This window comes from Lynx canadensis, chromosome B2 (genome assembly GCF_007474595.2).
Source record: "Lynx canadensis isolate LIC74 chromosome B2, mLynCan4.pri.v2, whole genome shotgun sequence".
Classification (NCBI taxonomy): Eukaryota; Metazoa; Chordata; class Mammalia; order Carnivora; family Felidae; genus Lynx; species Lynx canadensis.
In genome coordinates, this window is record NC_044307.1 from 33,364,946 (window position 1) to 33,391,413 (window position 26,468).

The 26,468-nt window shown below is 41.5% G+C and overlaps 1 protein-coding gene across 1 annotated transcript in view; it reads right to left on the bottom strand.

Moving 5' to 3' along the window:
• The window catches only part of LOC115513831 (diphosphoinositol polyphosphate phosphohydrolase 1), a 133,632-nt gene that overhangs the window by 9,217 nt on the left and 97,947 nt on the right, over positions 1 to 26,468 (bottom strand). The window contains exons 3-4 of the mRNA XM_030315290.1: positions 7,136 to 7,180; positions 2,274 to 2,358 (exon numbers count right to left, since the gene is read on the bottom strand). Of these exons, the coding sequence (XP_030171150.1) occupies positions 2,274 to 2,358; positions 7,136 to 7,180 (130 nt within the window). The remainder of the gene's footprint in view (positions 1 to 2,273; positions 2,359 to 7,135; positions 7,181 to 26,468) is intronic.

Consider the following 26,468-nt stretch of genomic DNA (forward strand, 5'->3'; position numbering starts at 1 on the left):
AACTGGGATCGTGCTTTTAAGATGCCCCGAATCCCGAGAAGCTCTAGTAAGAGTGCTGTGGTTGGACATATGGCTGCTGGAGCGAATCTGCTGGGCTCCCATCGCATCACTGGCTCTCATGAACTGTCAGTTTGGCATAAGTGGCTGCACTAGGTACTGAGCTGTGCCCCACTTTCCTCATCTGTAGGGACAGTGCACCTATCTCACAAGTCTGCTGTGAGGATTAATATATATGTAAGCCGTCTGAACAAGACCTGGCACACAGCACATGCTGTTAAGAGCTTGCTTATGATCAGTATTGTTATTACTTCCTTTTTTACTTCACGCCGTTTCTGGAGCGCTCTTCTAGGTTATGCCAAACGTGACATTTAATGGCTGCACTACATCGTAACATCCAGCATGGACGTGCTGCCATTCACGCAACCGTGTCCCCATCACTGGACATCAACAGTCTGTGATTTTAGTTGTTATAAATCATGCTACAATTAAAAAAAAACACTTTATCTGTTTTTCTTTTAACCTCCCAGAGGAAGATGCCTAGAACTGAGATGAATAAAACATTTGGGCTCCAAAGACCTCGTGACCTGTAATGCCAAACTGCTTTCCAGAAAGACCATCCCGAGCCCCAGGGCTGCCTGTGTGTGCTGGGATGCCGTTCTCACCCACCCCGCCAGCACGGCTACCTTGTCTTTCGTCACTGCCAATTCTGTAGGTCAAAGCCAGTCCCTCGTTTTTGTTTTCATTTCAAATTCCTATTTAAAGTAGCTCTAAGTCGGGGCGCCTGGGTGGTGCAGTCGGTTAAGCGTCCGACTTCAGCCAGGTCACGATCTCGCGGTCCGTGAGTTCGAGCCCCGCGTCGGGCTCTGGGCTGATGGCTCAGAGCCTGGAGCCTGTTTCCGATTCTGTGTCTCCCTCTCTCTCTGCCCCTCCCCCGTTCATGCTCTCTCTCTGTCCCAAAAATAAATAAACGTTGAAAAAAAAATAAAAATAAAAAAATAAATAAATAAAGTAGCTCTAAGTCATGTGTGTATCGGTCCGTACCCTGCTTTCCTCACTCACCAACACCAATTCATAAGCACCTCCCCGTGGTACGCTAGCTTTCGTAAGTCCGCGTTTAACAGCTGCGTGACATTCCATCAGACGAGTGTGCCTTAGCTCACTTATCCTTCACGGAGGTGTCCGTTTAAGACCCAATTTCCACCTGGAAAAGGCTCACTGGAAGGAAGGCTTGCAGATTTAGCCTCCATATTTTAGATTATTTCATTATTTCAGTTCTCAGAAGTAGTACAAGGTGAAAGGCTTGTTGGATATTAATAGAGCAATGGTACCTTGAAAATTCCTCTCACAAGTGTGTGACTCCCGCCTGACAGAGTGCTCTGAGGACAGGGCCACACCACACTCATCTCTGTCTCCTTTTAAAGCCCTAGCACTGGCTGTCAAGGAGTCTATTTTTAATAACCCCCACTGAATTTATTTACTTAAGCATACTGCATCCTTACCAGATACGAAGCCGTTAAAAGCTGAAGGGCTGTGAGATGCCCCGATCAGCAGTGTGAGGGCCATGGTGGCAAAGCGCATACACACAATAAAGGGAGAGGTTCTAGCAAGCGAATTTTATTCGTTTGCCGATTATAACAGACGTTGTTAAATTAATATTACACTTTTCTAGAATATACTTTCCTTTAGAGGCAAAAGGTTAAACCATGAACCAACCATTAGATCACCTATGTTTTTAGTTCAAAAGATACACATCCAATAGTGATTTGAGAGATCAAAGAAAACAGCTCCTTAGGAGAAAGGCAGGGGCACCCAAAGGGTAATAGGACTAACACCGGAAACTACTCCCACGACTCCGTGTCTATTAAATGACTCTGGAGGGAGAGGCTCACCCTACCAAACCAACAGCTTTCCCCAACCATGTGAACAAGCATCATCACAAGGAACAACTGAGGGTCTGCTCTCAGCGGGGTTTCGTGGCCAGCATTGTGGAGGAGGGTCGGTACCTGCTGAGGAGGGTCCGATTCGACTTTAGAAACAGTCTTTTCTTATTTTTACGTGCTATGTTTCTATTTGTGGACCATGTACCCAACTTCAACTTCCTTTTAAACACTTCAAAATACTAACTTTCACAAGTTCAAAATGGACATGTTTGTGTCATTAAACGTATCCTTCTATTATTTCATTTATCAGGCTCGCTTCTGGCTTTGGGTGATGACCTGTGGGCCAGGGCCCGTTGTGGGGAGCATTTTGGAGGCTATCTAGGGACAACTTACCAATGTTAACTGAATCTTCCCAGTCTTCCAGCACTTCTGTGACAACGAGCACATAGACATACGTTCTGTGCTTCCTCTCCTGGTTCTGAAGGGCAAAGAGAGAAGGACAGAGAAACAGCTTTCCCTTAGAGAGCTGAGATTACTTAAGTGAAACACACTCTTAGCCATATGTCCAGAGCGCAGATACAAGGATTCCTTTCACTTTTAATTGTCCTACAATCAATCATACAGGGAATGGTGCCAGATGGCCTATTTAGAACAGGCCACACTTGCATTTAAGGTTGTGCTCTTTGGCTGGGCTTCTAAAGCCGAGGCTTTAATCTCTTTTTTCTTTCCCCTTCCCCTCAGTACAACCTCACAGGAATGCTGTGAGAATGAAGTTTGTGATCTCTCATGCAAAAGGCACCAAGTAAATTTAACTCGCTGAAACACAAGGAGAAGAGGCTGCGGGTGGCGGGGGTTCTATCAGTGCAAGTGAGCTCTGACGTCACGCGTCTCCCCTTCTGCTAACCTTGCTCATCTCTATTCCCGATTTCTCACTTGCTTCCGCCTCCCTCCAAACCTCTACCCCGGCCTATTTCCTTGTTTCTTCCACCTCTGCGATAGTGACTCGGATCTTCTTTTTCCTCCTGTCTTCTCTACACTTATCTGCCCTCCTCACACCCTGAGAGAAGAGGAAGAGAGGTAGGGACGGGATAAGTAATCTGGGCATACCTTCTTTCATTGTGCTTCACAGCGACTGCTTTTTTACGACTCGAACGTCTACAGCAACGCTGCATCGAGCAAGCCCATAGGTGCCATTCTTCTAACAGTGCTTGCTCACTTCGTGTCTATCCTTTTGGTAAGTCTCACAGTGTTTCAGACTTTTTATTATTATTATATTTGCTATGGTGATCTGTGATCAATAATTTTTGATGTTACTATTGTAATTGTTTTGGGTGCCACAAACGACACTCCTGTAAGACAGTGAACTTAACTGACAAATGCGTGTGCTCTGACTGCTCCACTGACCGGCCATTCCTGCCCCTCCCTGTCATCCTCCCTCTCTTGGGTCTCCCTATTTGCTGAGACACAACAAAATTAAGATCAGGCCAATCAATAATCCCATAGTGGCCTCTAAATGTTCAAGGGAGAGAAAGAATTGTGTCTCTTACTCTCACTTTAAATCAAAAGCTAGAAATGATTAAGCTCAGTGAGGAAGGCATGTGGAAAGCCAAAAAAGGCTGAAAGCTAGGCCACTTGTACAAGTTAGCCAACTTGTGAACGCAAAGGAAAAGTTCTCGAAGGAAATCAAAAGCGTTACTCCAGTGAACACACGCATGACAAGAAAGCCAAACAGCCTTATTGTCGATATGGGGAAAGTTGGAGTGGTCTGGATAGAAGATCAAAGAAGCCGTAACGTTCCCGGAAGCCGAAGCCTATTCCAGAGCAAGGCCCTAACTCTCGATTCTATGAAGGCTGAGAGAGGTGGGGACGCTGCAGAAGAAAGTCTTGGTTGATGAAGTTTAAGGAAAGACGCCGTCTCCCTCCCACCACAGCGCAAGGGGAAGTGGCAGGTGCTGATGTGGAAGCTGCAGCAAGTTGTCCAGAAGGTCCGGCTAAAATCAATCATGAAGGTGACTACACTCAACAACAGATTTTCAACCTTCTATTGGAAAAAGATGCTACCTAGGACTTTCATAGTTAGAGAGGTCAATGCCTGGCTTCAAAGCTTTAAAGGACAGACTGACTCTCTGTTTAGAGGTAGCTGGTAACTCAAAGTTGAAGCCAATGGTCAATGACCATTCCAAAAATCCTAGGGCCCTTCAAAGTTCTGCTAAATCTACCCTGCCTGTGCTCTATAAATGGAACAAAGACTGAATGACAGCACATCTGTTTCCAACATGGTTTACTGAATATTTTAAGCCCACTGCTGAGACCTCCTGCTCAGAAAAAAAAAAAGATTCCTTTCATAATATTACTGCCATCGACAGTGCACCTGGTCACCCAAGAGCTCTGATGGAGATGGACACTGAGATTAATGTTCTCATGCCTAACAAAACATCCATCCCACAGCTTATGGGTCAAGGAGCGACTTCAACTTTCAAGCCTTACTATTTAAGAAATACATTTCATAAGGCTACAGCTGCCATAGATAGTGATTCCTCTGATGGATCTGGCCAAAGTAAACTGGAAACCTTCTGGAAAGGATTCACCATTCTAGATGCCCTCAAGGACACTGGTAATTCATGGAAAAAGGTAAAAATACCAACATTAACAGGAGTTTGGAAGAAGTTGACTCCAACCTTTGTGAAGGACTTTGAGGGGTTCAAGACTTCAGTGGAGGAAATAACTGAAGATATGGTGGACACAGCAAGAGAACTAGAATCAGAAGTGGAGTTTGAAGATGGGACTGAGCTGCTGCAAGTTCATTATCAAACTTTTTTTTAAAACTTTACTTATTTATTTAAACATCTTTAGTTCTTTAATTTTTTAATTAATTAATTTGAGAGAGACAGAGAGAGACAGACAGAGACAGAGACAGAGTGAGAGCAGGGGAGGGGCAGAGACAGAGGGAGACACAGAAGCCAAAGCAGGCTCCAGGCTCGGAGCTGTGAGCAGAGAGCCCGACGTGGGGCTGGAACTCACAAACTGTGAGATCATGACCTGAGCCGAAGTAGGACGCTTAACTGACTGAGCCACCCAGGTGTCCCACTTATTTATTTATTTTGAGAGAGAGCGTGCAAGTGGGGATGGGGCAGAGAGAATCCCAAGCAGGTTCCACACCACTAGTGCACAGCCCGATGTGGGGTTTGAACTCACGAACCGCGAGACTGTGACCTGAGCCGAAGTCAGACACTTAACTGACTGAGCCAGCCAGGACTGCCCAGCTCATATCAAACTTTAACAGATGAGGAGTTGCTTCTCGTGGATGAGCAAAGAAGGTGATTTCTTGAGATGGAATCTACCCCTGGTGAAGATGCTATGAAGACTGTTGAAACGATAACAGAAGATTCAGAGTATTCCATAAATGTAGTTGATAAAGCAGTGGCAGGGTTTGAGAGGACTGACTCCAATTTTGAAAGAAGTTCTACTGTGGGTAAAATGCTAACAAAGAGCATTGCCTGCTACACAGATATTGTTCATGAAAGGAAGAGTCGATCGATGCAGCAAACTTATTTTAAGGCATTGCCACAGCCACCCCAACTCTCAGCAACCACGACCCTGGATCAGCCAGCAGCCATCAACATGGAGGCAAGACCCTCCACCAGCAAAAAGATTATAACTTAACTTGATGAAAGCTCACAATGGTTAGCATTTTTTAGCAATAAAGGGTTTGAAGTTTATTTATTTAGAGAGAGAAAGAGCACACGTGTGCGTGTGGGTGGGGGAGAGGCAGAGAGAGAGAGAATCCCAAGCAGGCTCCGTGCTGTCAGTACAAAGCCTAATGCAGGGATCGAACTCACAAACCGTGAGATCATGACCTGAGCTGAAACTAAGAGTCAGACATTTAACCAACTGAGCTACCCAGGTGCCCCAGCAATAAAGTATTTTTAAATAAAGGTATATATGTTAACATACGTACTCTAAGTGTATGTATACACTTCACAGACTACATATTGTGTAAATACAACTTTTATATGCCCTGACCAAAAACAAAGAAACATTTGACCTGCTTTATCACAATATTTGCTTTATTGCGGTGGTGTGGAACTGAACCTGCAGTATCTCTGAGGTATGCCTGCACTTACAAATAATTCTATTTGTTTGGAGGAGACTATGGGAGTTTAAAGAAGAAAGCAAGTTATTCTCTGCTGGTGCTGCTTTGTTTTGAAAAGTCGGTGAAACAAAGACAGCATCTATGCTAGATTGAGACTATAACGGACTGAATGTTTACACCCCCCACAATTCAGAGGCCCAAATCCTAATTCCCAATGGGATAGCATTAGGAGAGAGCCTTTGGGAGGGGATTAGGTGAGGAGCGCTGACCCTCACAAATGGGATTGGTGCCATGATACAGACCCCAGTGAGCAACCTTCCCTCTTTTGCCATGTGAGAACATGTAGAGAGACAGCTACTGGAATGTGCTGCTTTTCAAAAGTTCTAGGTATGACGCTTCACTTTTACGGAAGACCTACATTAGTACCCGTTTCTGCTAACTGAAAGAAATCCGGAGTTTTGCTTTTATAAAAAAGAGGTGAAAAGCAAAACCACCATTTAGCATTTATGTTGCAGCGAGCCACGAGAGCGGCAGTGCACATCTGGAACGTGGGGAGCGGCACCCCCAAACTCCTTCCCCGGGAGCGACACTCGGCATTTCCTCATCAAGCCGCCAAGGCTTTGAAATGAGGCTGTGAGCATCTGTGCTTTATCTTGATTTACTTTGCGTGTCCGTTAACAAGATGTGTCCTGAGGTATAAGAAAAGCCTGAGAGAGGTACTGTTTTGGTTCTGGAAATGCTAAAAAAAAGTCTGCATATAAATTAATTGCTTATTCACTTCTTATCACTTCAACTTACAAAAGGTTGCATACAAACACCCTACTTTCGGATAGCAGGAGAAACTGTAACTATGAACCAGGAAGTGGTTCTCATCAGACACTGAATCTGCTGGTGCCTTGATCTTGGGACTTCCTAACCTCCAGAACTGTGAGGAATCAATTTCTATTGTTTATAAGCCACTGTTTTGTTATAGCAGCCCAAATGGACTAAGACAAAGATATGTATGTATATATACATGTATACATGCATGTATATATATGTGTGTGTGTGTGTGCGTATATGTGTGTATGTATATATATATATATATATACATACACACACACATAACACAATATGGTTACTAATATGATACCAATTGCACCAAAGATTTTAACTGACTTACCTCAAAAATTCCAACTAATCTTCCCAATGTCCCTTTTACTCCAGCCTGAAAAGTGAAAAAGAAAAATTAACACATTAATACTGTTCACATTGCTGGTCTCATTCTGAAGAGGACACATGTTAGGTGAACTCCAGGTCTCTGGAGGTCACCACTATTTCCTGTGTGTCACAGACTGGTAAGAGCAGGGTGTACTCTGGGGAGGGAGGATTTCTCTCATCTCCTCCCCGTCTCTCTCCCCACTGCAAAGCTGGCCAAACACATCAGATAATCAAGGCCATGGAGGCACACAGAAGGTATTTTGAGAGATTAATTACTTCATTAATTAATCCATTCACTTAACAAATACACTGAATGCTAATTTGAGCCAGATAACAGTGTATGTGCCAGAGGTATGGTGATGAATAGGCTAGAACACAAGACCCACGAGAGCAAGATCCTTATCTTACTTATTCTTGGCTGTCTTTATACAGTATGCCCCAAACAGACAGCATACTGTATAGAAACTCGGTAAAGAGTAAATCAACAAATACACAAATGTGGTGATTCTGCTAGTGACAGGTATTGACAGAGATGCGCAGGACAAGGTGACAAACAGAACAGTGACAGGGAGGGGGCAACTTTACACAGTGGCAGGCCTTTATATACTCTGTATCTTCCATTGGCCCTTTGGCATTTTTTAAAAGATTTTCTGATGCATCATAGGTAAATTTTTCAGTCTATTCCAATTACTTAATTTTCTTTTCAAATGAATCTAAACTAGAGCTGTCCCATCTCTAGTCATTTGATTTTACTCATTTCTACCTGTTCTTTACGTATCTGTTTCCATTATGTATGCCTTTGTTTCCATGATTTTTTTGTTCTTTTAAAACGGAAGTTATTCTTTCTTTAATTTTGAATACCCTGAACATATTTCAGTTCCTTGTCAGGCCATGCTATAAAATTCACTTCATCTCAAGTAAACTTATATTCCAATTAGTGAAGAGCTTCCTTGTGAGGCTGCTTTCACCAAGCTCTCCAAAGCTTGGTCTTAAAGCGACAGTTTAAGGGCTCCTGCTCCAAGGTGACACAGGGAATACCACAGGCAGAGTCATGGAATTAGGGGGTGGTTTGGCTCCATCTTGTAGTGTGCACTGGGTCTGTGTCCCCTCTCTACGCAGGCCCACATCTTTCTAAAAGTCTCAGCTCCTGGGGCGCCTGGGTGGCTCAGTCGGTTGAGTGTCCAACTTCAGCTCGGGTCATGATCTCATGGTCCGTGAGTTCGAGCCCCGCGTCGGGCTCTGTGCTGACAGCTCAGAGCCTGGAACCTGCTTTGGATTCTGTGTCTCCCTCTCTCTCTGCCCATCCTCCACTTGTGCTCGCTCTCTCTCTCTCTCTCTCTCTCTCTCTCTCAAAAATAAAATAAAAATAACAAATTTTTAAAAATTTTAAAAAATAAAAAAATTTTTTTTCAAAATGGAAGTCTCAGCTCCTGGTATCCTTTCCGTTGGGAACTTGGGCTCCCCCCACCGCAAGGGGTCTGACCACCCAAGGCCAGGCCGGCTGCAGCTCTTCCATGATATTCAGCACTTCTACTGTTTCTGATCTGTGGATATGGTGTCCACCTTGCTTTTGAGCCAGGCTATGTCTTTTTAGCTTTTGCTTTTTATATTTTTTTTATCTGTCTATGCTAGGGGCAGAAGTGGGGAGAGATAATAAGGGAAGGAGAAATCTCTGGAAATGCCTGGGGAATGCTGTAACTTATTTCCTATTACCATTGCCATGTTATTTGTACAAAAACTAAAAATTAGGTGCTCATTAAGTTTGTAGAGAATGAACAAAATTTTAAAATGAGTGCTCTAAAAGTTCTCTAGAGATATTTAGTAATAAAAACAATAGAAGCCAATTTAAAGGCAAGACTCCTAGGTAGGTTACACTTTGAAATTAATTTTTGCTATTTATGTGCCAAAGAATCCTTTTCCTTTCTCTTGCCAACATGCTTGTTTCAGTTCCTACCCATTCTTTCCCCTCTGTGGCTTTTGAGTCTACTCAAATAGAAACGTCTACCCTTTCTTATTTAAACTGATTCTCTACGTTAAAAAAAACAAAAAACCACCTTTTAAAAAATATATTATTTTTTTTAAAGTAATTTCCACACCCAGTGTAGGGCTCAAACTCACAACCCCAAGATCAAGAGTTACCTGCTCCACTGACTGAGCCAGCCAGGTGCTACTAAACTGATTCTCTACATTTTTAGAGATAACTGCACTCCACGGCGAGCTAAGAAGTTAGATTGTACTTCATGAATTAACCAATGAAGCTGCCTGAACAAGTGGGACAAGATGGCAGGCCAGCTTAGGCTAGAAAGCCAATTCTGTACCCTGATCCCAGGCAGCCCAAAAGCTCAGATCAATTTAGCTGTGCTCCTGCACAGTGACAGGTCCCCACTGATAGCGACTAAGGGCAAGGCTGTCAGGCTGGGAGGGAAGGAAGGGGGTTAAGGAGATTCACAGAGGTTCACACAGGCCATCATTCACATTGCTCTTCCACAAAGTAGAGAAAGAGTTCTCTTCAGTAGTTCTAACGGTTCAATTATTTTTTATTAAAACAATTTTTTTTAATGTTTATTTATTCTTGAAACAGAGACAGAGTGTGAACAGGGGAGGGGCAGAGAGAGGGAGACACAGAACCTGAAGCAGGCTCCAGGCTCCGAGCTGTCAGCACAGAACCCGACGTGGGGCTCGAACCCATGAACTGTGAGATCATGACCTGAGCCGAAGTCGGACGCCCAACCGACTGAGCCACCCAGGCGCCCCTATTTTTTAAAGTAGGCTTTATGCCTGGTGCGGAGCCCAATGTGGGGCTTGGACCCTGAGAGCAAGACCTCAGCTGAGATCAAGAGTCGGATGCTTAACTGAGCCACCCAAGTGCCCCTAATTTTTTTTTTTTCTTAAAGAAACCAAAAGTTTAGAAAATGACCTTCAATTTTTAAGGGCACAACTAATTTAATATTATGACAACTCAATATAATTTATTTAAAACTTTTAACAGTATCTTCTGCATTCAATACCAACATATATCTATGATTTACTGTGCCATAGGCAGTTGGAAAAAACACAAAAACAGTTTTCTTTATAAAGCAGATGCATTTTTAAAAATTCTTATTTGTTTTGAGAGAGACACAGAGAGCATGTGCATATGCATGCACGAGCAGGAGAGGGGCAGAGAGGGAGCGAGAGAATCTCAAGCAGGCTCCACACTGTCAGCACAGAGCCTGACATGGAGCTAGACCTCACAAACCATGAGATCATGACTTGAGCCGAGATTAAGAGTTGGATGCTTAACCAACTGAGTTACCCAAGGCGCCCCAAAACAGATGCTTTCTTATCAAGGTTAGTGTAAATTAAATAATGCTGCCACCTGGATGTTAAATTTCAGTGACATTTCTCTTCACTTCTAATTAACTGTCAAGTTGTAGAAATTAACAATAGCTTTATTTGTCTCTGTGTTTCCAGTTTTATACCAATATTTAAGGAAGGGATCTACTTTGGAAAATTCTTTTTCAAGTTTTATTTTATCTTATTTATTTGGGAGAGACAGAGACAGTGCGAGTGGGGGAGAGACAGAGACAAGGAGAGAGAGAATCCCAAGCAGGCTCCGTGCCCTCGGTGCAGAGCCTGACACAGGGCTTGAACTCACCAAACCATGAGATCATGACCTGAGCCAAAAAGCCAAGAGTCAGACGCTTAACCAACTGAGCGACTCAGGTGCCCCCACTTTGGAGAATTCTATCTAAGGTGATCCTACCAGTGATTCTATGGTGAAAAGCAAAGGAATGTTCTTATGTTTACCAGCTTCTAAATTGAGATTCAGCAGTTTCCTTAAGAGGAGGTGCCTCTCGAGTAAGAAAGAGGATTTCAGTTCTTTAAAGTCACAGTGCTGAGCAAGAGGGAGATTCCTCAGAGGCAAAGGTCCTTCAAGACAGAGTTCACTGCAACTATTTAACGTTTTCACGATTCTCCATAGTCCAATTAACTCTGAGCTAGCTCCCGCTCAACTGCTGCCACAAGCAACAGGAGAGAGTTATTTTTATCTCTCACATGATTCTTGCCTGCGAGTTGGGGTAGGTGTCAGGGTCACATGAGACAGAGAGTTGGCTCAGACATCGGGGATAGATCTGATTCGGGGCATATGTAAGTTTGGTCTAGTCGGTGCTGGCATGAACCCGTTCTTCTTAAAATCATACAAAAGCAGTTATAATTCCAATTCACATGTCAAAAGCCCCTAATCCAGAGGCAGAGTCTTTATTTAAAAGCCCATCTTAGCTAGTAGTAAGAATTCCAAATAAAGTATCTATCGCCCTTTGCTATTCAACCATATGCAGGCAAGTGCTTCCTTGAACTTCAAAGTATAAAACATCAATTCTAGCACTTTAGGTCTAGATAACAAAAATAATTTGAGCAACTGCCTACTTTTTAATTTTTAAAAAAATTTTATTGGGCGCCTGGGCGGCTCAGGTTGGGCGTCCGACTCGGTTTTTGGTTCAGGTCATGATCTCACGGTTCTGAGTTCGAGCCCCACACTGGGCTCTGCGCTGATGGTGCGGAGTCGGCTTGGGATTCTCTTTCTCCCTCTCTCTGCCTCTCTCCCTCTCTTTCTCTCTCAAAATAAATAAATTAGTTAAAAAAAATGAAAACCCTCTTTTAAAAAATATTTATTTATGAGAGACAGCAAGCGAGCACGAGCAGGGGAGGGGCAGAGAGAGAAAGGGACAGAGGATCTAAAGCGGGCTCTGTGCTGACAGCCCAATGTGGGGCTTGAACCCCCAAACCGTGAGACGCTGACCTGAGCTGAAGTCGGATGCTTAACGGACTGAGCCACCAGGCGTCCAACTGCCTACCTTTTAAAAAGAAAAAAGAAAAAAGAAAAAAAACCCCCACAAATGTCTTTTTTCCCTGTGGGGTGTTTTATTGAGATTGGAAGTACCAACCAGGTTGACTCCAGGGATCCCATCTTTCCTTCTAGTAAGCTCTCCGAGTGTGTACACGACACTCCGGCAGAGCCACTAGCATGGATGGGCCTTTGAGAATGCCCCTAAAATGGTCTGGCTTTGTTGTTAGTTTGGGGGGGTACAAAGAGGATCGCCACCTTCCGAAAGCTATTTTTCACTGTAAGGCGGACATTCTGGCAGACATGATGGATGTCTAACCCACAGACATTCCTTCCACTTGGCTGCCAGTAAGACCCAGATCCCGTTCAGATGAGGGCTGTGGCCCTCCCAGTATGGCGCAGGGAGTTCCGCTCCCCTCTGCAGTGACAGGTCCAGGTGTGCCGTGACCCACTTCTGGGTCAGTGGCTTCTGAGAAGATGTCCCTTGGGGGCTTATGGGAAAGATTTCCCACCATGATAAAAAGAGCTACACAAAAAGAAACCCTACACCTTGCTTGTGAAGCGGGGACCTGAAACTTGGAGCTGCTACGGTCAGTCATCTTGTGATTGTAAGGGGGAGGGCAAGAGAATCGATGAGAACCGATGAGAATCGAGCCAAAGTCCTGAGGTGGCTGAACTGCTGAAGCAAGGAGGGAAATGTCCAGCTTCTGAACTTCTCACGTGAGAAAAATTACCAGTATGGCTGAAGCCCCTTTTTTAGTCAGGTATTGTGGTCCTGTATCAGCACGCTTCCTGCTACTTCCTTTGATTTAGAAGGCAGCTCTCAGAGGAAGACTGAGCATCCCAAAACAAAGATTCTGAACATTCAAGGGCAATGTGGTAGAAAAGCTTGCTCTATTAAAGCAATAAACCCAGACCCAAAAGGAGCTCAGGGCAGCGACTCTAATGCAAGTGTCTGTATGAGGAAACCCATGAACCCAAATATATTGTCTTAATGCACATACCTTTCTGGTACCTGCCAAACTTAAATTACAGAAGGAAAGAATCACAGTGAAGACAGAGGAAAGCAGATGGGAAGCCACTGTACTAAGTCCAGTGATATCCCATCCCAGAGTGTTTTGTTTCTGAGAGAGGGAGGAGGGGCGGAGAGAGGGGGAGAGAGAATCTTCAGCAGGTTCCATGCCCAGTGAGGAGCCCAACGCAGGGCTTGATCTCACGACCGTGAGATTACGACGGGAGCTGAAATCAAGAGTTGGCCGCTTAACCAACTGAGCCACCGAGGTGCCCGTTTTGTTTTTTAAATGAAATATTTCAAACATCAAAAAAGTAAATAAAATAATAATAGTAATGTATCATTTTGTGTATTTTTTTTTAAAGAAATAAATAAAACTGCTGGTACAACCGAGGCCCCTTGGGTACTCCCCAGCCCTCAGAGGTAGCTACTGACCTGAATTTGGTGTTTATCATTCTCCTGCATGTCTTTACACTTGTACTACTTAGGTATATACCCACTATTCATGGTAAATAGTGTTTTCTGTATGTTTCTTTACTCAATTAAAAAAAAGGATTAGGGTAGGGGCAACTGGGTGGCTCAGTTGGTTGAGGGCCTGATTCTTGATTTTGGCTCAGGTCACAGTCCCAGGATCGTGGGATTGAGCCCCGCTGGGCTCCACATTGGACACAGAGTCTGCTTGAGATTTCTCTCTCTCTCTGCCTGCCCCCCACCCCCCAAACGCGTGCCTGCTCTCTCTCAAAAAAAAAAAAAAAAAAAGATAATATCTTCTGCAACCTTTCCCCCTCAGTATCATGATTCTGAGTCTTAGATATATTGAAACATATAGTTCTTGTTAATTCATCTTAGTTGTTGAACAGTATTCTACTTTAGGAATTTGCCACAATTAATCCATTTACTTGTTGCTAGACATTTAGTCCTGCTATTATGAAAAACACTTTAACAAAAAACCGAAAACAAACCCAAAACCTTTCTTGTAGATATCCTTGCTGCCTACCATGTATGGGAGTTTCTGGATCATATGATAGGTACCTCCAATTTTCCCACATATTATCAAGTTCTTCTATGCAGTACATCAGTGGCAGAAATGAGTGCAATTCCCCACCTCTTCCTGTATCCACATCCTTTGAAATGTAATTTTACAGCTCTTCCTATCAAGAGACAGGATCTATTAACCTACTCCTATACAAGGCTGGCCTTATGACTTGCTTTGGCCGACAGAACGCAGAAGGATGGCATACCAGTTCCAAGCCTAGGCCTCAAGAGGTCTCGAGTTTCTACTTTTTCTCTTGGAACTCTGCCATCGCCACGAGAGCTACTCTCCTGAAAAATGAACGGGGCACCTAGGTGGCTCAGTTGGTTAAGCGTCACGCTTGGGTCATGATCTCGCGGTTTGTGAGTTCGAGCCCTGTGCCGGGCTCCGTGCTGACAGCTCGGAACCTGGAGCCTGTTCCGGAATCTGTCTCCCTCTCTCTCTGCCCCTCCCTTGCTCATACTCCGTCTCTGTCTCTCTCAAAAATAAACAAACACTAAAAAAAAAAAAAAAAAAAAAAAAAAGAATGAAAGACCTGTCTCAGCTGAGGGTGTTCCAAAGCAGCCTAGAGCCAGCTAACCTCCCACTGTGAGAGCCCAGCTAAAACCAGCAGAGCTGCCTACTCGACCCAGAGCTGGCCACAGACATCGGAGTAGACACTAGAAGCAGACCCATGGGTCTGTGTGTAATAATCAATACTTAAAAAAAAATTTTTTTTAATGTTTATTTATTTTTGAGAGAGACAGATACAGAATGTGAGTGGGTTAGGGGCAGAGAGAGGGAGACACAGAATCCGAAGTGGGCTCCAGGCTCCGAGCCGTCAGCACAGAGCCCGATGTCGGGCTCGAACCCACAAGCTCTGAGATCATGACCTGAGCTGAAGTTGGACGCTCAACTGATTGAGCCACCCAGGCGCCCCTGTAATAATCAATACTTAACTAATTTAAGCCATTGAGTTTTGGGATAGTTTCTCATATGGCAATAACTACCTGGTATGTTCGAGTACACAGGCAATGTACCAGTTCCCATCACTCTTGTTCCTCTTTAACAAGAGGATGGTTTTTGTTGTCAGCCTTTTAAAGTCAACATAATGAATATGAAATTATATTGCATAAGTTTTCTGTGTACTTTTTCCTGTTTAGTGGGCATTTAAATTTCTTCCGGGAATTCATACTGTTCATCCATTTTTCTTATTTGATTGCAGTGATCTTCAGAAATTACATATTTAAAAAATTTATTTGAGAGCAAGAGTGAGCACACGAGCAGCGGAGAGGGGAAGAGAGGAAGAGAGAAAAAGAAAGAGAGAGAGATTGAGAGAGAGAGAGAGAGAGAGAGAGAGAGAGAGAGAGAGAGAGAGAGAGAGAATCCCAAGCAGACCCCATGCACAGCACAGAACTCAATCTCACAACCCTGGGATCATGACCCAAGCTGAAATCAAGAGTCGGATGCTCAACTGACTGAGCCACCCAGGCACCCCAGAAATGATATCTTCTTAACACTTACTCTCTGTGGTAAATACATGCTCCCAATCTGACACTTGTCCTTTAACTTCATTTTTTAAAAATTCTATTGTTTTTCAATTTCAATTCCAGTATAGTTAGCATACAGTGTTATATTAGTTTTAAGTGTACAATACAGTGATTTAACAATTCTATATGTTACTCATTGCTCATCACACTAAGTGTATTCTTTAATGCCCATCACCTATTTCCCCACCCTCTCACCCCCCTTCTGATAACTACCTGTTTGTTCTCTATAGTTATGAGTCTGTTTCTTGGTTTGTCTCTCTCTCTTTTTGCCCTTTGTTATTTCATTCTATATATGAATGAAATCATACAGTATTTGTCTTTCTCTGACTTATTTCTATCTTTGTTTCTAATGCCCTTTGCTAAACATGTTCTATTAGATATTGCTGATTTTGCTTATCTTTTCCTTTTGCCTGTTTAGTATTCTTTTAGTCTCCCACATTTTTTCTAACATTCTGAAGTTTTTTCAAGTTTATTTATTTTGAGAGAGAGAAACAGAGAGCAGGGTAAGGCAGAGAGAGAGAGAGAGAGAGAGAGAGAGAGAGAATCCCAAGCAGGCTCTGCTTGTTAGCACAGAGCCCAATGTGGGGCCTGAACCAACATACTGACATACTGTAAGATTTTGACCCAAGCTGAAACCAAGAGTCGGACCCCCAACCAAGTGAGCCACCCAGGCGTCCCTAGTTTGAAGAGTTTTATAATATGATCCACCAAAATTAATAGGGGAATTTATTCCCCAATAGCCAGTAGTCTGGATACTCCAGAATAGACCCATACAGATCATTCTATTTTACTAATCTAGTTATTAATTTATATACTAATATCACATGGTTTTAATTAATACAGCTTTATCCTCCGTTCTTTTTCAAAAACTTCAAAGCCATTTTGGTACCTTTATTCTTCCATACAAATTTCAAAAATCAGTTTTTCAGATCTCTCAAAAATCCTTTCGGGATGTTTTATTATTGAATTTTTAGATTAATTTGAGAAATACCTTTATAATATGTAGTCTTCTCATCCAAGAACAGACTGTATCTCTCCCTTTACTTACGTCTTTTTTCATTCCTTCAACAGAAGGTTTTATTATTTTTATTGTAAAGGCCCTGTACTCTATTAGTCTACAGCAAGGCATTTTAGTTTAGTTTTATTGCTATGAATGCCATATTAAAAGTTACATAATTCCTTTTTTAATTAAAATTTTTAAATGTTTACTTATTTATGAGGGAGAGAGAGAAGGCACGCATGAGAGCAGGGGAGGGGCAGAGAGAGAGGGAGACACAGAATCCGAAGCAGGCTCCAGGCTCTGAGCTGTCAGCACAGAGCCCGACGTGGGGCTCAAATCCACAAACCATGAGATCATGACCTGAGCTGAAGTCTGAGGCTTAACCAACTGAGCCACCCGGGTACCCCTAAAAGTCACATATTTTCTAATCAATTACTGTTTTTAAAGAAACACTGCTGGTTTCCGCATATTAATCTTATGTTTTACAACCCTTCTAAATGCTCTTACTAGATCTACTAGTTTCTGTTGTGTTCCTTTGGTTTTTTAAGTTAATAATGACATCATCTTCAAATAATGACAATTTTGCTTTTTTTTTTTCTTAAAGTTTATTACTTGAGAGACAGCATGCACACATGAGTGGGGAATGGAGAAGAGAGAGAGGGAGAGAGAGCGCAGAGCCTGACGAGAAACTGAACTGTGAGATTATAACCTGAGCCGAACTCAAGAGTCAGACGCTTAACCGACTGAGCCACTCAGGCACCCCTGCAGCTTCCTTTGGAATATTTGTAATTTGTATTTATTTCTGTCTTACTTCAGTGGCTAGGACCTCAGTTCAATATTAAATGGTAGCCTTATAGCAAACATAACTGCCTTTTCCCTGTCTGTTGGGAACATGGACCGTTTCAAAATATAATGCTTACCACAGGTTTTATTAGACATTCTATCAGGTTAAGGAGCTTCCTTTTATTTTTAGTTTGCTAATAACTTTCAAGATGAATGGATCCCAAATTTTATCTTAAAGATTTAAAAAAAATTTTTAAGCACAATCTATCCCTTAATGTGGGGCTTGAACTCACGACCCAAGATCAGAGTTGCATGCTCTGCTGACTGAGCCAGCCAGGCGCCCCTGGATATTGAATTTTAATAATTTTTCCTCATTTACTGAGATGATAATTTTAATCTCTTAATGAAGTAAATTACATAAATGTATTCTCTAAGACTTGTACTCTTGGGATAATTTAGTTGTGTGGTATCTTGAGAGAGCTTTAGATTCTATTTGCTCTTATTTTGCTTGGGATTTTTGTATCCAAGTTCATAAGTGAGAATTTATGGCTCCTTTCTACTTTTTTTTCTTTTCTTTTTTTTTCCGGTGCAAAAGGGTGGTTTTATTAAAGTATAGGGACAGGACCCGTGGACACAAAGAGCTGCCTTCTTTCTACTTTTAATTATTAAGATCGGGGGCCAGCAAACTATAACCCATGGGCCAAATCTATCCTGCCATCGATTTAAAAAAAAATTTTTTTTAACGTTTATTTATTATTGAGACAGAGAGAGACAGAGAGAGACAAAGCATGAGCATGGGAGGGGCAGAGAGAGGAGGAGACAAAGAATCCAAAGCAGGCTCCAGGCTCTGAGCTGTCAGCACAGAGCCCAACATGGGGCCCTAACCCACAAACCGCGAGATCATGACCTGAACCAAAGTTAGACGCCTAATGGACTGAGCCACCCAGGCGCCCCCTGCCATCGATTTCTATAAATAAACTTGCATTGGAACATAGCCATGCTCACTCATGTTAAGTACTGTGTATGGCTCATTCATGTTATGACAGCAGAATTGGATATTTGGTGACAGATACCATATGGCTTCTAAAGTCTCAAGTATTTATTATCTGGCCTTTTACAGAAAAGTTTGATCTTGATCTGATCACTGATCAAGATTATAATAATCTTATGAGGTGTAGTTATTCCTTTCTGAAATAGTTCTTTAAGAGAAAAAAACGTAATTTTGGAAATTTTGGCAAAGTTCAATTAGTCTTAGTATTTTTTTGCTGGTGGGGTGGGTAACAATTTGGGTAAAAATTAATAATCTATACAAAGATTTTCTAATTTTTAAGCAAATTGGGGTAACTTCTAGAAAATTTTTATCAAAGTTTTCAAATTTTTGTGTTAATGGCTCTATATAGCATTCTCTTAAAAGACTCTATTATATTCTATGGTTATTTCTTATTTTGTTTTTACTTGGTGCCTTTTCTCATTTCCTTTACAAGTCCTGCAAAAGGTCTGTCTATTTTATTACAAAAATAAAAGTAACCCACTTTTGGTTCTGTTGATCATGTCTATTTTCCTCTATTAATTTCTGCCCTTTTTTCCTGGTTATTTCCATCCTCTTAGGTTGAGTATATCCTGTGTTTTTTGTTTGGTTTTTGTTTTTGTTTTTGGCTTCTTGAATCGATTGCTTAGTTTACTTAATGTCTATTTTGCTTTCCAATAAAAGCCTCTTTGGCTCAAAGAACTGAATGAGCTGTACCCAATAAGTCATGATGTGAAGTGCTTTCAATTGTTCGGCTCTATTTACTAAGTTTTATTGTGATTTGTGGTTCAACTCAAGAATTATTTAGAACATTTTTTTCTGTTTCCAAATTCATGTTTCTCTGTCAAGCTGGCTTTATTGTTGATTTCTAATCTTACTGCATGTGTCAGAGTATATATACAGATGGTCCCTAACTTATGATGGTCTGACTTATGAGTTTTCGATGATGATGGTGCAAAAGTGATACACATTCTGTAGAAACTGTACCTTGAATTTTGATCTTTTCCTGGTTAGCGATATGTGGTATGATACTCTCTTGTCATGCTGGACAGAAACAGTGAGCCTCAGCTCCATGAGGGTGAACAACCAACCACTCACACCATTCTGTACCCATTTAACCATTCCGTTTTTCACTTTCAATCCAGTATTCAATAAATTACATGAGATATTCAACACTTTATTATAAAATCGGCTTTGTAGGGGGCGCCTGGGTAGCTCAGTTGGTTAAGCATCTGACTTCCGCTCAGGTCATGATCTCAAGGTCCGTGAGTTCGAGCCCTGCATCAGGCTCTGCGCTGACAGTTCACAGCCTGGGGTTTGCTTCACATTCTGTGTCTCCCTCTCTCTCAAAGATAAAATAAAAACATTTAAAATAAAATAAAATAGGCTGTGTAGGAGATGATTTTGCCCAACAGTACGCTATAATGTAAGGGTTCTAAGCATGTTTAAGGTAGGCTAGGCTAAGCTACATGATGTTCAAGAGGTTAAGTGTATTAAAAGCATTTTCTATTTATGAGGGGGTTTATCAGGATATAACCCCATCATAGGTTGAGGAAGATCTGTAGTCTATATTATTGCTGCTCTAGAATTTTTATTACTTTGTTTATAGCTTACTATATAGCTGGGATTTTATAATTCTTCCATGTGTGCTTGAAAAAAATTACATATTCTTTGTTGAAAGCAAGGTTCTCTCTCCATATATAACTGTTTGATCAACCTTGCTAACGGTATCACTCAATCTTTCTATTTTTCCTACTGTTTGTAGCCTTTTCTATCAGTTTCTAGATGAGATGTTTTAAAGTCTTCAATATGGCTATAGATTTGTCAACTTTTCCCCCTAACTCTGCCAATTTTGATTTATATAGATGAAGTCTGGTAGGTGCACATAAGTTCATGACCACTGTATATCTTGATAGACCGTCTCTTTTATCAATATTAAATGTCCCTCTTGTCCCTCCTAAATGCTTTTCACCTACATTCTATTTTGTTTAATATTGTAATTACTATCCAAGTTTTCTTTTGATTAGTATTTGCCAGATACACCTTTTACCATCCCTTCATTCTTAGTCATTTAGTATTATTGTGTTTGAAAACATATGACAAGTTTTATTTTCTTTTTAATACAAGTTTGTGCCTATTAATGAGTAAGTCTAAAGTATAACCAAGTTACATTTATTGTGATATTTAACCTGGAAGCATAGCTTTTTCTGAGCCACATGGGGTCTCTTGAAGGTGAATCAGAATCAGAGTCCTTAAATTTATTTGTGTAGCAAGCTCAATGCTAGGCAGCTGGCATCTGTAAGTTCACTGAATTAGGAGGAAGCTGGTTAAGTGGCACCTCAGCCAGGTCAGTTAGACCTACCCAGGTCCAGTGGCTGTTGGTGGTTTAAAGATTATGGAGCCTCCAGAGGCAAGAATTGCATTTAGTATTTGCCAAAGCCAGTGTGGATGGTATTGGAGTCAATGGAAAGTACGCTGTGGATATACCTCCTAATGAGTAAAAATCCTTTCCTGGAATGTGAAGCTGGATAGGAAAGCAAGTACAACTGGTTTGGAAGAGTCATCTGGACTCCATTCATTTAGCAGAAGGCTATTGGCTCCTCTCCCAGCAATTCAGCTTCTATTCAGGGTTCCAACACAAACCAGCTTAAATACAGTACTATATTCTCTAACAGGGCAGATTCTAATCTCTTCACTAAGCCAATGAATTAACTATTCATCAATGGGTAGCATGTAATTGTATGTGATAATGTAAACAGATAGATTGAGTCAAGAGATTTCTTTTATTCTAGTTTTTAAAAACAATGATTAAAACATAATTTAGGAGTTATTTGCAGTAAAAGAGGGCTAACCTTTAGGTTCTCTTAGTAAGTTAAAATTTTTTTAATGTTTTTTTTTTTTTGAGAGGGAGAGAGAGAGAGAACATGAGAGGGGAAAGGGCAGAGAGAGAGAGAGAGAGAGACAGACAGACAGACAGACAGACAGAATCTGAAGCAGGCTCCAGGCTCTGAGCTGTCAGCACAGAGCCCCAGACAAGGCTCAAACCCACGAACCACGAGATGATGACCTGAGCTGAAGTCGGACGCTCAACCGACCAAGCCACCCAGGCACCCACTCTTAATCAGTTTAAAATAAATAATAATAAATAAAATTTCAATTCTGTGACTAAAGAGTGGGTTCTTTTAAAAAGTGGCTAGTGTTTGAGCTAAATATAAGGGTGGCTGAATTTTAAAAATCGTGACCTACTTAGATTTTTTTTAACCTACTAAAAGCAAGAAATCTGTCTTTAGTCTCTTAGAGAAACAAAAATATTTATGGGTGCCTGGAACATGCGACTCGATCTTGGGGTTGTGAGTTCGAGCCCCACATCGGATGTAGAGATTACATAAGAAAAAACACAACATCACTTAAGAGTCAAGGAAAAAAACAGATATAACTCTAAAAAAATTTTTTTAACTTAAAAAAATATAGTAGTAGACTAAGTATATTATCTCTTCTTCCTGAGACCTCATTAAAATCAAAGTGAGACTAGAAAGTGGCTATCGGAAGAAAGGAGGTTTTAAAGAAAATTCCAGGGGCGCCTGGGTGGCTCAGCTGGTTAAGCGTTCGACTCTTGATTTTGACTCAGGTCATGATCTCACTGTTCATGAGTTTGAGCCCCACATCAGGCTCTGCACTGATGGCGTGGAGCCTGTTTGGGATTCTCTCTCTCTCTCTCTCTCTCTCTCTCTCTCTCTCTCCCCCTCTCCCTCTCCCTCTCCCTCTCTCTCTGCTCCTCCCCTGCTCATTCCCTCCCTCCCTCCCTCTCTCTCAAAAATAAACATTAAAAAAAAAAATCCCAAGAATATGCAAAGTGATAAGTGAGGGTTGGAAAGATGAAGGAAAGCAAAAAAAGTAGCTCAGCTTCCAGACTCTGGAGAGGTTCCAGGATAGCATATGGCAGGAACCCAGGGTGGAAGTGAGAAGGGGTCCTGAAAGTTGAATGTCTACATACCAAACAGCCATCCCCACACATGGAGAATGGCCTGGAGCCAGGCATCTATCACCTAGACAACTCTAATCCAAGCAGAAAAACAGAAACAGGAAGAACTACTGTAGCATATATATCCATAAATATCCCCCCAATAGAGTCCACCTATTGTGGCATTCTTTCAGCTGGCTCCTGGTAAGACAGCCCCACTTCCCTCCAGGTCACTCTTTACACAAATCTCCCATTCAGTGCTGCTACTGACTCAGTCCTAACTGGGACAGGACACCCACGGATCACCCAACATCCAAGGAGCATCATCGAAAGGAAGGAAAAATCAAAATGAGCAAATGAAAACTAGCTCTAGTCAAAAAAAAAAAAAAAAAAAAAAAAAAGAAAGAAAGAAAAGAAAAGGAAAGAAAAGAAAAAAAAAAGAAAAGAAAAGAAAAGAAAACTTAGAGAAAATTAGTTATTATCTTTAAAGAAATTTGAGAGGCTGTGGCATCCCAAAAAAGAACAAAATGTATGCAAAAGCAACCAAGAATAAAAATGGCATTTTAGAACTTAAAAATGTGACTGCTGATATAAAACATTCACTAGGTAGGGGCACCTGGGTGGCTCAGTTGGTTAAGTGCTGACTTCAGCTCATGAGTTCCGAGCCCCATATCGGGCTCTGTGCTGACAGCTTGGAGCCTAGACCCTTTTTCGGATTCTGTGTCTCCCTCTCTCTCTGACCCTCCGTCGCTCATGCTCTGTCTCTCTCTCTCTCTCAAAAATGAATAAACATTAAAAAAATTTTTTAAATAAAAAAAAAATTCACTAGAAGGGCAAAACCCTCAGTGAGACAATGAAAGTATAAGGCAAACAATAATATATTACTTAGTGTGTGCTCTTCCTTAGGGAATTACTTAAGGAATGTTTCTTTTCTTTCTAAGTGTTCCAGTTCTATTTTATTTTTAAGCCATGGACCACACAAAAATATTATTCTGATACAATTTTAGAACTCAGGGGAAAAGTCTATCTTAAAAAAAAAACAAAATTCTTAGGGGTGCCCAAGTGGCTCAGTTGGTTGAGTGTCCGACTTGATTTTGGCTCAGGTCATGATCTCACGGTTCATGAGTTCAAACCCCGTGTCAGGCTCTGCACTGATAGTGTGGAGCCTGCTTAGGATTCTCTCTCTTCCTCTCTCTCTGCCCTTCCCCACTTGTGCTCTCCCTCTCTCTCAAAATAAATAAACATTAAAAAAAAAAAAAAAGAAACATTCTTAGATGGACAGGTCTGTGCCCATATATTGACTCTCATAGTCTTAATTTCCTTCCACAACAACCAACACACATGGAACTTTGAATCTCAGCAGACGACTGGGCAGGCAAGAATGGAGCAAATGGAAAAGCATCAAGGACAGATGAAGCCTATGAAGAAAGTAAAGGAATCTTCTACTCCAGCCCCTTGACACTCCCTGCAATTGCCCCTGACACACAAACACACACACCCAGTCTTACTAAATTCTGCATGCACAAAGCAGGGAATGAACCATCAGCGGAACTTTAATTCTGCAGTGTATGGGAACAGGGGCCCTGCCAGACCAATCAGTGTATAAGGAGCAAGCTTGGCAGGCTGGTAGAGGGTGGATGACTGCTGAGGGCAGATGAGCTGGAGAAAAACAGAGAGAGACATAAAAAAGAGACTGTCCCTAATGAAAACATCCATCATTACCGGAAATATTTATTTCAGTCACAACTATGAAACAAACTCAGAGTTCAGTCTAAGAATGAGCACTCAGACAAAAGTCAAATATAGGGAAAGGCAGTAGTTCAAAACAAAAGGGGAACCAATCTGACAATTCAAGAAACAGTTATCATAAGAAAAACTGAATTCTTATTCACTAAGATTGAAGAAGACATTACAGTTCTAAACCAATGGCAGGCTATTACAAATAGGGAGCAATGTGAAAACAAAAAAAATCCTAAATAACATCACCATTATTACTACATACCAATAGTCCCAGAGAAGGCAATGGATAGCTAATTGAATACAACAGAAAAGTAGAGATTTGGAAGGTCAAAGTTTGAAGAATTCTCCGAGCACACAGGTAAACATGTGGAGATCAAAACTATAAAAAGGATAAGGGAATACAATATAAAAGAGAAGTTTCAGCAAAAGAAAATAAAAGTAATGAAGGTGGGACAATAATTAAAGAAAAAAAGAGGAAAAGTTCCTGAAGCTAAGGAAAGACACAAACCTTCTTATCAAAAGAGCTCATCAAATATGGGACAGACTCCAGTGACATTTCTGAGTTTCAGTGTAGATGAAAGTTTTCATGCATTTACACAGGGCAAAAATAATTTGATACCAGACTTTTCCTCTACAACACCAAATGCTTGAAGTCAACAGTCCTAAGGAAAAAGATTACTTTTCAAGGAATCTATAATTAGGCAAAACATTCAAGTGTGAAAAAAAAATTTTAAAACACATAACACTCTTTACTTTTCTTAAAAGCAGTTCCCAGTATGCTGTAGTCAACCAATAACAGACGAGGTGAAAAAACACACAAAGGGAATACATGAAGAGAGAAAGAAAGGGGAAAAAGAGGTGTGATCAATGATAGCAGTAAAATTCATTGACATTAGATTAAAAACATTTTTTAATTTAAAATTTTTGTTTATTTATTTTTGAGAGAGAGAGAGAGAGCACACAAGCCAGGGGAGGGCCACAGAGAGAGGGAGACAAAGAATCTGAAGTGGGCTCCAGGCTCTGAGCTGCCACCACAGAGCCTGATGTGGGGCTTCAACTCACAAACCGTGAGATCATGACCTGAGCCAAAGTCGGACGTTTAACCAACTGAGCCAGCCAGGTGCCCCTAAATTTAAAAATGTTTAATGTTTATTTATATTTTTGAGAGAGACAGAGAAAGAGAGAGAGAGAAAGAGAGAGAGAGAGAGCGCACGCGCGCGCAGTGGGGGAGAGGCAGAAAGAGAGGGAGACCAGAATTCCAAGCAGACTCCAGGTTCCAAGCTGTCAGCCCAGAGCACGACAAGGGGCTTAAACCCACAGACTGTGAGATCATGACCTGAGCTGAAGTCAGATGCTTAACCAACTGAGCCACCCAAGCACCCTGGCCTTAAAATTAAATTATTGTTGATATTGTTGTTTTCAATATCACAGCTGGTAACTTTTTTTTTAAGTTTACTTATTTATTTTGAGAATACATGTGTGCACACAAGTGAGGGAAGGACAGAGAGAAGGGAGAGAGAGAATCTCAAGCAGGCTCCATGCTGTCAGAGCAGAGCCCAATGCAGGGCTCGAATCCATGAATGGTGAGATCATGACCTGAGCCAAAATTAGGAGTTGGACACTTAACTGATTGAGCCACCCAGGTGCCCCAGATGATAACTTTTTGTATTTTAAAGAATAGTATCTTAACAATAATGATAATCTATACCTAAAGTTAAAAATTTAAACAAAATGAGAGATGTGCAATAGGAGATATTAGTTTTTGTCTTTTAGATTGTGTGTGTTTGTGGGTGGACTATTTTGTTTGCTTACAAAAATAAATACTTGTTCAAATATGCTACTTGAAAAGGAATTTTAGTTTCTGGTCCAGTATATAAGGAGCTTAGAAACTGCCACTCTGTCCTAACAACAACAAAAAAAACTGAACTGAAAAATTAACAACTCTTCTTAGAGTTTTTGCAAAAGTGAAGTAAAAGGGCAAACCACTGCCTCCAAAATTGGAGAGACAGGCGAATACAGAAGATCACAACTTACAGGAGCAGAAGCCACCAAGGGAACCAATGGGAGTGCGAGAGGGTGGGGAAGGAAAACCTCAACTGTAATTGATGGGTTGCGGGAGGCTCAGTAGACAAGTCTGAGAATCAAAAACTTCAGTGGGGAAGCCCCACCATACTTTTGTGTTTTTACCTCCAGGTACCTCCCTCTTGCTTCCAGGGAGAGGAAAAAACAGCCGTTTTCAAATACTCCAGAGCATTCTGTTCTTAACAAAGCCTGACTTTAAGAGAAAGTATTTTACCAGAGGCTAATGTATTGGGTTTTTTTCAGAGCCTAGCCAATGGGGAGGAAGGGTAATATCCAATTCCAGCACCCTCTAGTCATCCA